Here is a 15,750-nt window from a genome sequence, read left to right on the forward strand (position 1 = left end):
AATAATAATAATAATAATAATAATAATAATAATAATAATAATAATAACAATAATAATAATATAATGATAGTTTGGTCTAAAAAACTGTTGCACAGTTGTATAAGAAATTTATATTTTATTACATGGACAGGTAACAAAAAATATAAATATTTCATTAGTGGAGGGGGGCTCAGCCTCCCCACCACCCTCCACCAATGAAAAATAATATTATTTTTTTTGACTACTTAACACCCGGATTAACCAATATTAACCCGAATAATAACGGTTATTAACACTCAAAAATTTGTTTAAATGTTGCATTGCGATGTTTGAACACCCGAATATACACAACCCCCGAAATCCGAAACCCAAAAAAATTATTCGGGTGCAAAGCCTTGACTTTAGTTTATAATATACATGCACAATGTGCATTGCACATAATATAATAATATTATTAAGTTTATGCATGATGATATTATTTTAGAAAGTTACTGCACTATTTTTAACTGCAGTTAAAACAAATATGTTACTTATGTTATTTCTTTTTCACGTTTACAAATACTGTATACATTTCCCAGATTAACATTGTTATTCATCACATATATAACTATTATTGATAATATAACCATTTATCACCAATTATACGAGTTTGTGATATAATTGTTATTTATTTAAAGGGCATTATGATAAAATAAAATAATAATATATATTTATAAATATAAAGTATGTACTCGTATATAAAATAATTTACTGTAATACTATATGTTATAACTATAATCAAAAATCATATTTTAACCATAAATTCAATTATTATCGTTTTATATTTTAGTAGAATTTTAATACAGACTCATGTTAATTTATTAGGAGAAATATTATTATGGTTAATCTGAGGTTATATTACCAATTAGTAATTTAAAAATAAAAATTTGTTTGATATATTATTTACTTAAATATATATAAATATATATAGTATTAATTTCTGAAAATGTAAATAAATCTTTTTAAAATAATTTAAATCATTAAATCGTAATTATAAAAAAAAATATAATAATTGTATATGCATCAATCAAATTTTAACCAATAAGTTCTAATAATTTTACATTTTTTCAAAAAAAAATTTAAAAATATAAATTTTTTTCAATTCCAAAAAAAATTTGGTTCAAGTTTTTACTATATTACTAAGATTTACTAAACAATTATTTGTAGAAAAAATATAAGCGTATTAAATAATCACAGCGAGTACCGAGAATAAAATTTATGTTTCTTTGAAATTCATTAACAAATGCACTTTGTGTACCTACAGAAAAGTCTTACAATAAATAATTTGGCCAGGAAGAACAATAATATTACGTACAGTTAAAATGAAAAGGTATATATGTAATTTCAAGATATATATTTATTGCTTGAGAAATGGAATTGTAAAATCAGTAGAATCGATGCGACAGATTTATTAGTAAGCTGAAACTTTACTTTCATATGATTGCATTTGACATATTATAGCAATTTTTAAACGAAATTACTCACAACAATAAGTTTGTTGTTCGTGTTTAGTAAAAGTTTTCCGCTTTCCTATGGGAACTTTCTTATTTGACCAGCTTTTGTTAACATGTTTTATGTCTGTAATTCGTTTAAAAATAAATTGCGTACCACTCTTTATCTGTTGACTTTTTTATTTCCCATATAAATCACATCCATACATTCAAGTATTTCAAAATAATTAGTACTCATGTTTTAATATTAATTATATTTTTTATTCACAAATATTTTTAACTTAAATAATCCATATTTTATTCAATAAAAATGTATATGCAACACTGAAAAAAAATATGCATATCATCTTTCTAAATATTGAGAATTTATGATTTATGTAGCAAGTTTATAAATCAGATGTCGAAAAAGAATAGCTCTTTAGAGATATATATTTACGGAGTTTTTGATAGTTTTCAGAAATTTGTAAAAATGCACATAATATCAAAGTGAGAACATATAAGTTAAAATTTTTAAATTAAGTAATAGCCAGATTTGAACAAAAAAGGATACCTCTTTTTCGTGATAATTATAAAACAATATTAGATTATAGAAGGAGGTTTTTATATTACTGTTGTATTATTATTTCTGTAATTTTTTATTTTTTTATTTTTTTGAAATAAGATTATAAAATATATTATATAATATAATATATAGTCAAAGAATAAAAATTTAAAAAAATACTTAACGGTTAAGAATATGGAATAATATTTTTTGTATAAACATCCGTGGCATGATAGGTAGAATACAATTGCATACATTTGTAGATGGGTAACAAAAAGGTGGGTAAGAAAAATAAATAAACATGATTGCGTTTGAAATTGTATGCAATGTTGTCAAATTTACTCAATTTACCGTATTATATCTAATAAATATACTAATAATAGTTCATAAAATTAATTAATAAAAAAATAATAAATAAAATGAGGATAACTAAATAAAATTAAAGTGATGAAATTGAATGAAATTATTGTTAATAAATTATTTTAAAATGCTTACATTTGTATTCCTTGACATCTATAACCTACTACTTTTACTGACACTCGAAAAATACCGTATAATATAACGGAAATAACGAAATTTCGTTATATCTGATATATTTGATACCATTAACAATAAACATAGGTAATAAAAGCAATAAAACTCAAAGTATACACTAACTTTTTTAAGTTCCCTTGTATATACATGTTGTGTATACAATACTTGTATGAAAATTGGCATCAACGTTAAAAACTTCTTACGCAATCGTGTAGCTTAAGAAGGTATCGCCAATAACGAATGTACGCAATCGTGTTTTATTCGGCAAAATGCTCAATTTAGTTGAAGGGTATAAGGGGTTAGAGATGTAACATAGGAAACTAAAATATTCATCTATACTTGTTGCTTGTTGTGAAATAATTTATTGTATTTTCTCTTAATCGGTTAATATTTCCTAATTTGATGCCATTTATTTGATAGTATACTCAAAAATATGAAATTAATTAGTTAAAAACACTATTTTTCTCGATAAATTCATTACTCAGAAATGTGCAGATGATTATTATATTTGTAAAGTACGACCTATTTCGAATTAAAAATGCATCTTCAGATACGTACAAAACATCTACATTAGTCACAGTTTTATTGACTACGTTTATGCCTAACGATGAAATTTTAATTCAAAACCAGCCGTCACATATAATAATATAATAGAATAAGCATTTATTTAGTTTTATTTCTATATTTAAATTACTTTCTTATTAATTTAAATATTAAATTATAATTTCATCAAATAGATTATTATTTTACTATGATTAACTATCATTATTAATATTACCTATCAAACATTTTGATATTACGACCGTACAATATTTTCCCATTCATGACAAAATAATCTGTAATATTTATAGTTCAATTTAAGATTAAAGGCAAGGCAACATTATGAATAATTTAAAAAAACATTATATTACGGGAAGGAAATTTTGAAACGTCAAAGGAATTAAAATTATAGTCCGGTATACCTCTAAGGCCAGCTACTCCATTATTATCAATAATAAATAATTAAACGTTTATTATACCATATTGTTGACTGGAATCTCCTTATTTTACCAATGCTCGGAAAAAATAAAAGACGTATGCGAAATTTCAAACATGTACATATATACATAATTAATGCGTAGTCTATTTATAATGTTGGCACTAACAGTCGCACATAAAAATAGTTTGTACTTATTTTGGTTAGTGAATAACATAGTAGCCCTTATTATTATTATTCCAATTTTATGAAGTTAATACGTTTTAAAATATTCTGAATAAATCAATGAAATAAAATGAACGCATTTAACCATAAAAATAATAGGATCTTGAAATTAATATATACGTGGTATACTCAAAACTTGATAACCATATTTGAGGGTGTTATTAAACAATAGAAGTTAAAATGATAAAACTTCTCTGATTGGTATTTTCGTAATATAGTGTTATTTATAATAATATTTATATTGGATTTTGGATTTGGATGATTTAAAAATACTGAACGTGTAACTTCTGAATGGTCACCAAAATTCTGTCCATAAAATATATATTATAAATATTTGAATGGCCAGATTATATTTACAACCATCGTTGTCCAGATTAATTAAATTTTAAAGTTATCACAGCTACCTGATTAGTTTCTAGATTTCATATAACGACGATAGAATGACATATTAAAATGCCAATGTTGTGCACGAACTTGAGTTTTGCACAACTTATTATATTTAAAATATAATAAAAGAAAAAGGTACTGGTGCGAAAGGAAAAATATCTTTTTGTTAAACGAAAATAAAGTTTATTAAATTTAAGACGAGCTTCTGCTCACAGGCATTCGCACTAAACGACTGACTCGCCAATCGGGACCCGGGTACTCTGTGTGTGATCCAAAAGGGTTGTTTCAGCACATTCCTTACAACCCGGTCTCAAATGCGATGCTAATTCACAGAATAGTGGTGACACAAACAATCACGTATAATTATAATATAATATACATAATACTATGCTGCTTACTAACTAATATAACAGGGGTTCTTAACACCAATAAGACCGGAGTCGGTAAATTGCGTTCCTCAAAAAAGGTCATAGTTATATATTACGTAAATTGCGTCCCGGATATATTTGAAACGTACGTAAATTGTGGCCAGAGATATTCCGATTTCTAGTCAGCTGTACAATTTAAAGATAAGTATTAATCTCTGATTGATCGATGTAGATAATAATATGTTCACTATTATAATATATTACTAGCAGCCAGTGTGCATTTGATCGATGACCTTACGCACGAGGTTTTACGTTGTTCTATAGTCTTATCCAACATAGGCGGACATAGGCTTAGCCCTCCCCAAATATTTTAATAGCCCCTCCAAAATCAAAACTTTGTTAGAAATGTTATTCGTTGTTTTTTTAATTATCTGCTCGTTTTTTTGAAAATCGTTAAATAGGAAATAATAAAAAAACTATTTACAATAGCATTAACAATACCAATTAGTTTGGCTACTTGCAAAAGAATTTTCAGTGTATTGAAAAAAATAAAAACTCGATTAAGGACATCATTTGTTCAAGAAAAGTTCAGCGATCTTTCAATACTGTATATTGAAAAATATAAAAAGTGATGGTATTTTGAATATCTTTGCTGATATAAATAGATATTTGTCATTAAAATAAAATAATAAATATTTTTAAATATACGTTAGTTATTTAGTGTTTTTTTTTTTAATACAGTTTAAACATATCTATATTTTTAAAAGTAATACATTTTATTTGTGCATGGAAGGGGGTGTGGAGGCGAAACCTCAGCGGATTATTTTACATTGAATTATTATAGCCCCCTCCACAAAAAAAAAAAAAAATTCAACCAAATGTCCACCTATGATAACCAGTCTAAAGTTTGCATTTTTTTTCAATTTAATAAAAATTGACGTTATGAAAAGTGAAAGGAATAAAACGTTGAAAGTAGTTGATGGTTTCAAATTCGTTTTCACAAAATGCTAAAAAATGATATTCAGCGCTGGTGTTGCACAGTTAAAACGTGTAAGTGTTTTTTGAAATTTAATGATAATAATATTTGTATAGATAGTTTTAAAGATCACATGAGTCATTTTAAAAATTCGGAACAAATAATAATCGTAAGAAACTTAACAACAGTTTAAATAAAAAGCTGTTGATGATATGTTTACCAGGCCATCTAGAATTATTCATTTTGAATTAAAAAATGCTGATGTCTAATATTTAATTACTCCAGTCGTAAAGTTGATTAAACGTAATTATTACTTATAAATAAAAAAATATTTGAGTAGGTAATACAAATTATATCCAGACCGCAATTTACGTATGTATAAAATATACTCAGGCCACAATTTACATGTATATAAAATATAGCCAGGCCACAGTTTACATAAAAAATTAAAAATGGACCGCAATTTACAGTAACCCCGTAAGACAATCGTTTATTTTATTATACAAAGTAACAATAACAATAAGAATTGTAAGAACAATTCAATTGGAATCATCTTATCCAATCTTTTTATGATAACCACTTTTGATAATATCAAAAATATGCATTAAATGATGCACAAAATAATGCATCCAAATATTACAAATGTTGTCAAATCAAGTGAAAAGTCAAATATTTTTAAAAAATATTAATTGTATTTTGGTAGGCATAAGTAAATTGGCACGTCATAAATAAACGATTTTAAAGGAAAAAATAAATGGTCTATACAAATAATATTGAAGCATACTTCTGAATTTTCCATTCTTACCATATTAGTGTTAAATAATTGTGTTTGTATATCGCAATACCATAATACTATACTATATAATGCAACAAATACCATATTATAAACATTTCTTTTTTTATCATTTTTCATAACCTATTACACTTAATGCCAAAATATGCGTGAAAATATAGCTATCAAAATATTCCAAAAATATTATACTAATTTAAGTATATTTAGGTATATAATTATATGTCAATATGTACATATAGTGATATTTATAGTTAGTTAATCGCGAGGTAATTTTCATGTTTTCTTTAATTATTCTTAAAAATATAAAATGATTTATGAAATTAAACTATATTAATAATGAATGCATGAAAGAGTAAGTACTCGTATAGAGTATAATTTTTTTCAACATTTTAAATAAAAACAATTCATATATTTAAATGCTTGATCTAGGACAAATGGACGTAGCCAGTTGGACGTGGCCGTTTGGACGTCAAAAAAAAAAAAATATAAATCAGTAAATAAAATAAATAAGTTAATTATATTTATTATAATATGTAAATTTTAATGTCAAAAATATTCATTCAAAAAAAAATTAATGACATCTTACAAGTACACTTGAATGAAATTTGTAAACAACTAACATAGTTATAGATGTGTGTTGTCGTGTCTCGTGTATCACTATTAGTGTTGGGAATAGATAATGTAAAATTTACCTAGATAAAGATGAAAGATAATATGTCCAAATTCATCTAGATAAAGATAAAAGATAATTTCATTTTTATCTAGATAAAAAAAAAAATATTTTATATTTTGATAATATCTATGAAGACTCAATTATAATCAGGGGCGTATATAGAAATGTCTTATTGGAAGGGGGGGATTACAAACAAAAAGTTCAAAGTATACATAGTTTTAACTTTTTCATCTCAAAAAACTTTCGTTAATGATTACCAAATAATCAAAATACAAGTGTTTGATAGAAACATAAACTTTTATTACACAAATTTATAATAAAACATATTTTTAAATATAATTTTTGTAATTACAATAACTGAAAACGTCTGGGGTGTTTATTAGCATATGTATAAACTACTTCTTCAGGTTTTATAATTATTTCAGGGTGTAAATTAAGGTGTATTCAGGGTATATACAATGCTAATTCGTTTAATCGATGGTACCATATTATCATGATATATTGATATTCCAGTATTTCACCATGTGTCCATGCATGAAAAATAAAATGGCTTACAATAATAAATAAAGTATAAAATACGGTGAATGGGGGAGGGGCATGGGCCCCATGAGCCCACCCCTTAAATACGTCTCTGATTATAAGCATTATTATCAATAGGTACCAGGCGTTCAATGTTTATTGTAGTTATTTAGTGTACTATTAAGCAGTATTTATAAATTATGTACAATATTTAAAGACACTTAATCACTTAAATGTTACGCAGAAAAAAAAAAATGAAAATTGGTCTGTACGTATCAGGATGAATACATAATACATAAAAAAAATATTTTAAGTTAACAATATTGTTTTCCATATAATATTAATTTGATGATTTTCATTATTTTTTTTATTAGTTACGACTTTACGGGTTCCAAGAGTGAAGTAATAACTATTCAGCGTATGAGTTACGTGTATATACTAAAATCAAATACCTACTATATTTGGAACTTTCATGGAAAAATAAGAAATTAAGTTTAAAAATACCAAAAATATTTTCCCAACATGAAAATACAAATAAAATGAAATACCAAGAAATAATAATTACTTATTAATAATACACGAATCATGATAATGAATACAAAATCTATATGTATAAAAGAAAGTCAGGTTATTTACAGAATTTATAATTCAAAATCGGCTGGATCGATTTTGATAATCTCTGATTTGTTGGATTCGTCTCCGTACAAGAATAAAAATAACTCTAATATTGGCAAGAATACAGACAATTAACTAGATAAGTAAAAATTTTATCTTAGATAAGTAATTAGATAACTTAGCATTATTTATCTAGATAAGATAAAAGATGTCAAAAAATCTATCTAGATAAATCCCAACACTGATCACTGTGTTTCAATAATGTGTGATAATTATTACAAAATGTAAAAAACAATAAGTTATATATATTGATATAAAAGGTACCTATTGCCAAAACGATAATATTCGATAAGATTTGTTATCATGCTAGGATAATATTAGTTATATTATGAACATAAAATATCAATGGTTTTATAACTTATAAATATATATTTATATATATATATATATTTATGTCCATTTGTCCTTATTCGTTAAATGCTATTGTAGAGCATATATGTATAATAGTTATACAAAAATGTGATGCAATTTTCCATTAGGTTTTTGTTAGACTTTGATTTCAAATGCATTACCATAAATGTTTTCATACGCTGTGAATATTAACATTAACTTAGTGTTTTTTATACTAATTTTTATAAATTTCGATAATAAACACATAATGTTCTCGTTCTCTTCCGCCTTTAAATGGCTTTTCACCAGATATTTGGTGTGCCAAAAACTTTCTTTTTTTTTTATATATTAGAGTCATTGAATCACAGTACATTATCCACAGGCATGGGCTGTAAATACTTATATTCGTATACACCTATTATATCCAGCTATATGCAAATACATAACAAATATAATTGTAAAAAAAAATTAAAAAATGAAAACAGTTACTTTTGACGATTTGCAACATCCATGTGATATATCTTCCCAGTCTTTGTATACTCATATATTCAAATTAAAAAAACTCTAAAAACAAATATGTATTCGCAACAATTGAAATAAAAAAACAGTCACAGAATCTTTAATGTATAGACTGTTAATTATAAATAATATAAACGCATGTAATATTATTTTAATACAATAAAATATTATTATATTTTATATCAGAATTATTAAAATACAGTACATAATCCAGAGATGTGTTAGTATATTATTTATTTTTTTTAAATAAACGAAACGTGTTTCGTAAATCTCGCATAAGTTTTCTCGATCTGTTTTATTCAACGGATCCTATCTCTAAACGGTTAGAGTATAATTTCTATGCGCATCGCACTTACGATTACATTTATTATTAAGTTTTTCATTTAATTATGTACGAATAAAACGATATGGGGGTCAATGTTGCACAGCATCCCCTAACATTATATTACACGTTTGAATAGGCCATTATAACGGCAGCGTGCGTTAATTATGTCGTTTCATATCATCTGGATAATAAAGAAAGCAAACGGGTAGTGGTGTAACAAATCACTGGCACACAACGCTTTACATTAATGGTTTAATGGGTTTGTGTATGTATCAGTTAATATTTTCGTCTGTTAATAAACAAATGTGTATTTTTTTATGATTTTGTCACTTCGTGTATCTATGTACATTATATAACACTATATCTACTATATTAGTATACGTGTATAAATTATAATGTATCTGCCTACATAAATACACCCACGTCTACCGTCGATCGATTTGTCGTGTCTCCCATCTATTGTGCACGTAACGCAACGACACTAATTTAATTTTCATATGAAGGCTAAGCGAGTATCTATATTTTATTAAACATTTATCGTTCGATCGATGAATATAACTAGATTAATAAAGCTCTTTATTATTTAAGAAAATATAGCGTATTTTATCAATTTAAATTTTGCCATCGAACAACCCGTCATATTTATTATGGAAGCGGCTTGCGAACCGAGTTTTATACGCAAATAATATAAAATATTCGTTTTCTTCATAATCTAAGAAAACAAAAACCTCTACTCAGCTGTAATATTTATTTTCTAGCGAACATCAAGTCCTAAATACCAATCAATAAATAAAGTTATTGTACTATTCATCATAGTTATCCAGAAAACATCACGAGGTGGTGAATTTTGTTCCGTAAAATACTACTATATCATTAAGAAGAATGGATACCGTGATTGGCTGACTCTGGTTGTGACACGCGAGATATTATTGTCAGTGAATCGCCGTTATTCCACGTGCGAAATATTTCAACGTGCACCCTTTAAAAATACCCCTTCTCCGTTATTTTCACCAACTCTGATTACTATAGAACTCGACTACTATAGCCTTACAGGGTTTTTTAATTAAACGTTGTATAGTTATGATTGATTTATATAGACAGTTCATATTATTGAATAAAAATACGATCAATAAAACTATAAAACCTTTTTTTTTTTTAAATTATCGACCTAAAAATATACACGAATAGTCTAATTATGTGAAATTATACTTCGTGTAAAATCGAATAATTTATAATTAGTAGAAGTAGTATTTTAGTCATTTAGTTTTAAAATTAATCCAAATATTATCTGACTTGTTAACTATTTACAGAACAGTTGATGAATCATATTGGGAGTTTCATAAATAATATTATTGATCATCATATATTTTGTTTGTATTTTACGGTTTTATATTAAAATAAAATGTATACATTTAAAACTATTTTACACATAATACTTATAAAAACGTATTTTTCAACAAAAAACTTTTAACTATTTCATATTCTTGTATATTAATTTGACGACATGTAAATTGATTTTATGTAGATGAAGATCTTCACGTATTTTTGTTATTTTAATTATAACTTGAGAATAGATAATTTTTTTTTTTTAAATAATTAAAATTCAATAACAATTTTATTACTTCGATATATATATAGATTTAGCATTATATTTCTTAATATAAAAATTATTTTAATTTTAAACCTTGAAGCTTTCTTTCAAAGTAGAGACAATACATTTGAAATCGTTTCTTTTTCGACTCAAAATCGCTTGAACGTAATTTAACACTTATCATGTGATCGCGATACCCTAAGACGATGAATTTACATAAGTTGTTTGGTTCAATGCTATTAACAAATTAGTTTTAAAATTAGATGCATGACACAGAAATTAAAAATTGTATCTATTTATCGTTTAGTGTAATAAAATCAACATCTAATCTATCTATCTATATCCATCACAATCTAAAATAATGGTATTATACATATACTGTACTTAAAGTATTATATCTTATTTTAAGTAATTATTATTAAAACTCACTTTGTCTTTATTTACGCAAAATTATTATTAGCTTTTCTTTTTTTTTTTTTTTATTTGAAAAAAAATTATATTTACTATTTGTATTTACAAGTTATACAATCAGTAAATTGGATATTTTTTTAGAATGACGGGAAGGGGAAATCACCCATTAACGACACCCCAAAGGAAAATGTTTTAAGAAGAGAGTAGGTCCCTGCCCAGTTTCTTTTGAGGCATCTGGGTGGGTTTCCTGGGATTTTTTTTTTTTTTGATGAAAGGTTAGTAATTATAAGATTTGTGTGAATATTGAAAGTTTTGTGTGTTTTTATGTAAGTGCAGCAAGATTGTTTAAAGTTTTATGTAGTGAGTCATAAGTGATGTACCAAGGAGCTCCTGTTATTAATCGTAGAGAAATAGATTGAAAAGCCTGTACTGTTCTGGTGTTGGACGGTTTTGCTAAGCCCCAAATTTGGATATCATAGTACCAGATAGGTCTCAGAAGAGCCATGTATATTGTACGTTTTGTTTTGAGGGAGAGTTTGGAGTGGAGTAGAGGTCTGAGAAGGTGAAGTCTCGAATTGAGAGTTTTGGGTTTGTTTTTTTAATGAGGAGCCCAAGTGAGGCGTTTGTCAAGCGTTAGTCCCAGGTATTTAGTTTGTGTGTGAGAGGGTATTTATGTATCATTGATAAACGTTGGAGGGCGTAGGGTGAAGGTGACTTGAGAGGATTTAGCTGGATTGACGTTGATTTTCCAGTTGTGAAACTAAATGTTTAGCTCAGATAAGTGGTTTTTAGATTTTTTGAGTGGCTTGGTTAGGATGGTTATTGATAGCAAGAATAGCAGTTTCGTCCAAAAATGTACCTAATAGAGTGTTTGGATTTAATAGTAAGTCACTGGTAAAGGCATTGAAAAGAAAATGGGCTATATCACTGCCTTGTGGAACACTTGCTGTCGCTATTTGAGAGTGAGAAAAGGTACCGTTAATTTTTGTGATGAATGTTCTTTGGTTTAGGTATGATTTTCTTAGTAAATAATACGGAACGGGTAAGAATGATTTAAGTTTGAAGAGAAGGCCTGGATGCCAATCACGGTCGAAAGTCTGTGCAATATCGAGGAAGACTCAAATGCAAACTTGTTTGCTCTCGAATGCCAGCGATATGTGGTCAACAACTCTGTGCAGCTAATGGATCGTGGAGTGTATTTTTTTGAAACCGAATTGAAATTCGGGAATAATTTTGTTAACTGTGAAAATTATTAAAATTCTTTTCAGGAGTAGTTTTACAAATAGTTTCCCTAGAACTAGGAGAAGGCTTATAGGATGGTAGGAGGAAGGAGTTTCAGAAGGTTTGCCTGGTTTGTGAATAAGTAGTATTTGGGCATGTTTCCAGATGGCATGTAGGAAAGGCGAAATATAGAGTTAAATATATATAATAGTTTTATTGTTTTATGCTGTAGCTGACTTAAGAATGGTACTATAATAAGGTCATATCCAGGTGCTTTCCTGTTTTTTTAAGCATTTTATATGGGTTAATACTTCATTTCGAGTAGTGGGGTTTACTGTCATAGAAAGTAGTACTGAGCTTTCTAAAAAGTCATACACTCTAGAAGAGTGCTGTGGGTTTGTTTGAATATCGTTTGGCATAAATACTGTAGCAAGGTGTTCAGTAAAGACGTTGGCTTTTTCAGGGTCGTCCATGATTTTTGAATTATCAGAGCGGCGGAGTAGAGGAATGGGTTCAATGTAATTGAGGATTCTTTTAGTAGCGAACCATTTGATGGATCTAAGTTAGAAATATAAGTATCGTAAGTTTGATTTTTATGATTTTGAAGTTGTCTTTTAAGTTTGTTTATTAGGTTATTAAAAGTTCACTTGTCGTTAGGGTAGCCTGTAAATTTCCATTTGGCACAAGCTTTTATTTTTTGCTTAATAAATGCTTTGATGTAATCTGGGAGAGGGTGTTTGTCGAAAATAGTGAATAATGCTGTATAGTTGTTTTTGAGTGACAGGCCTGTTTTGCCGCTGATTGGATCAATTCAACAAAGGCTAATGATGCTTGATCAAGATCTTGCGCAGTTTTAAGAGGTAGGCCTAATTTTGTATTTATTTTTAAATAGTTTTTGTTCTGGGCCCAGTTGATTGGATTTGTAGTTAGTGAGGGTTATTTTAGAACTTGATTTATTTCACCGTCAATAGCTAGTTTAACCGAAGAATGGTCAGAGGAAAAGTCAGTGATATTAAATATAGAGAGAGACAAGTTGCTAGGGGTGGAGTGTATGAAGAAGTCTAGAATATCTGGATGCCTGTTGGTATGGCTAAGCCAGTATGTCGGACCGATGGATGAGAGGTGTGACCAATTGCGATCGGTGACGGTTTTGTGGAGAATTTCACCTCTTGTGGAACTTGAGCGACAACCCCATGATGGATGTTTAGCGTTGAAGTCGCCATCGGCAATAAAATTACTTCCTAGCAAGCTAAAGAGTTAGAAAAATTCTAGGCAGGTAATTTTTTGGTTTGAGGGGGGGGGGCAGTAGACTGAAGCGAGTGTTAGGGGAACATGATTTACCACCGTTTAGATAGATACTGACTGAAGGTTGGTTTGTGAGTGTAGGTTGTGTATTAGATTGGTGGCAATGATTATGGCTGAACCTGCGTGGACTGAACCATCCAGACGATCAGCGCGGTAAATTGAATACCCAGGACATTTTGGTTTTAATGCTTTAGTTAGGTGGTTGCTGTGATAAATGCTATGTGGACACTGTATTTAATTAAGAAGTTATGTAACTCGAGTTTATGCTGATTTAGACCATTTGCATTGCAGAGGATGATATTTGTTGCGTTATTAATCATTACGACTGAATATTTTGTTGATTAGTGATGTAAGAAAATAAATGAGAGGGGCTAATAGTAATTTAAATTTGTTTAGGAAGGATGTGAGGTTGGGAGATTTTGAATCTCTGAATCTGGGGTGATATTTTTCCTGGGGATTGCATGGGTGTAGGTTGGTTTGACGTTACTGTTGAGTTGATTCGGCGCTGACTGGTGAACTGTGTATCTTGAAGAGTTTGATGTTGAGAAGAAGTTTAGTCTGGAGTTTTGAGCCTGAAAAGTGGCTTTGGACGTGGTGCTTAGGTGAAATTTTTGGAGGTTCTTATGAACTTGACAAACTCTATAGTTGGCTGGGTGTGACAGGTTGAAAAGAGCGCAGTTTGCACGAGTGTCATTACTTTATTGCATTCACTCGATAGGTGGTTATTACCACATTTCACACATCTAGGCATATGATGCAGTACGCTTGAGTGTGGCCATAGGACTGGCAACGTGTACATTGAACAAGGTTTCGTCTCGATCGAGGTTCCTCAATTTTTATTTTAGTATGGTAGAGTGAGTCTATTTTAAAAATATATTTGTTTATTGGTGAAGGCTCTAAGTCGACAAAAAAAAGAGACAGGTATTTTGGTTTGACTGTGTAAGATATTAGTGATATTTCTCATAGTGAAGTCTTTGAGTTTTAGTTCTTCTTTTATCATGTCAATGTATGTGGAGTGGTGATGGTGTCTTATTACTATGCGATAAGATTTTTATCTCTGATTTGGTATGTGTGGAAATTAGCTTTTTTTCTTTCAGAAATTTTACAACTTTGCCATATGCATCAATTGTGTATGTGTTTAATTTTAGTCTGATTGCAGAAGATTTGCATAGAAAACCTTCTGGTTATGTTAGCGGTTAAATTTTTCTAAATCAATATAGTGCTATGCGTATAATTTTTAATTTTTTTTTTCAATTCTGAAGTGAAATAAGTTTTTTTATCGTAAAAATTACATATGTAAACGATTTCTGTGCTATTGATAACAAAATTTTATAAAACTAATACATGCTTGATAGAATATCATTAATTTATGGCGTTATTATATAAACAAATAACAACGGTGCACATATTCATGTGACTTATTATTAAAATATAAGTGAAACTTTTGACTAGTGGAACACAATTATTTTCTTCCTCTCACAAAACAATATTCTTATATTATTTGATTATTATGTTTATAATTAAACGCATTATATACCAGTATAAAATATTGGTTTTTACGAACTAAATACTAATTTCTGCGTTAGAAATATGAATATATTTTATTTTAATTTGTATTTCTGCTTATTCTATACATAGTGGTGGTATTACGCAAACCAAATTAAAAAGAGTCGGCAATGGATTATAATAATATGCGAGAAAGTGAGCTTTTGAAAACATTAAGTAAATACAAATATGAAAAAAAAAGTAATATTTAAAAAAATATATGTCATTTTTGTGAATAAAAAAGAGATATAATGTATATTTTTTAAAACAATTTATCCCAACAAAAAATATTTTTATACATTTTCAAATATTTAAAAATCTAATAAGTTAATCCTATAATAATTGTACACTTATTTTCATTTAAAAA

General features: G+C 27.8%; 1 protein-coding gene across 1 annotated transcript in view; it reads right to left on the bottom strand.

Annotated features, from left to right (window-relative positions):
* The window catches only part of LOC112684717 (zinc finger MYM-type protein 1-like), a 62,188-nt gene extending 48,460 nt beyond the window's left edge, over positions 1-13,728 (bottom strand). Inside the window, exons 1-3 of the mRNA XM_025556366.1 lie at positions 13,700-13,728; positions 13,181-13,330; positions 12,909-13,091 (exon numbers count right to left, since the gene is read on the bottom strand). Coding sequence (XP_025412151.1) covers positions 12,909-13,091; positions 13,181-13,330; positions 13,700-13,728 — 362 coding nt within the window. The remainder of the gene's footprint in view (positions 1-12,908; positions 13,092-13,180; positions 13,331-13,699) is intronic.
* Positions 13,729-15,750: the final 2,022 nt, after the last annotated feature.

The sequence above is a fragment of the Sipha flava genome, unplaced genomic scaffold, assembly GCF_003268045.1.
Source record: "Sipha flava isolate LNK unplaced genomic scaffold, YSA_version1 256_pilon_pilon, whole genome shotgun sequence".
NCBI lineage: Eukaryota > Metazoa > Arthropoda > Insecta > Hemiptera > Aphididae > Sipha > Sipha flava.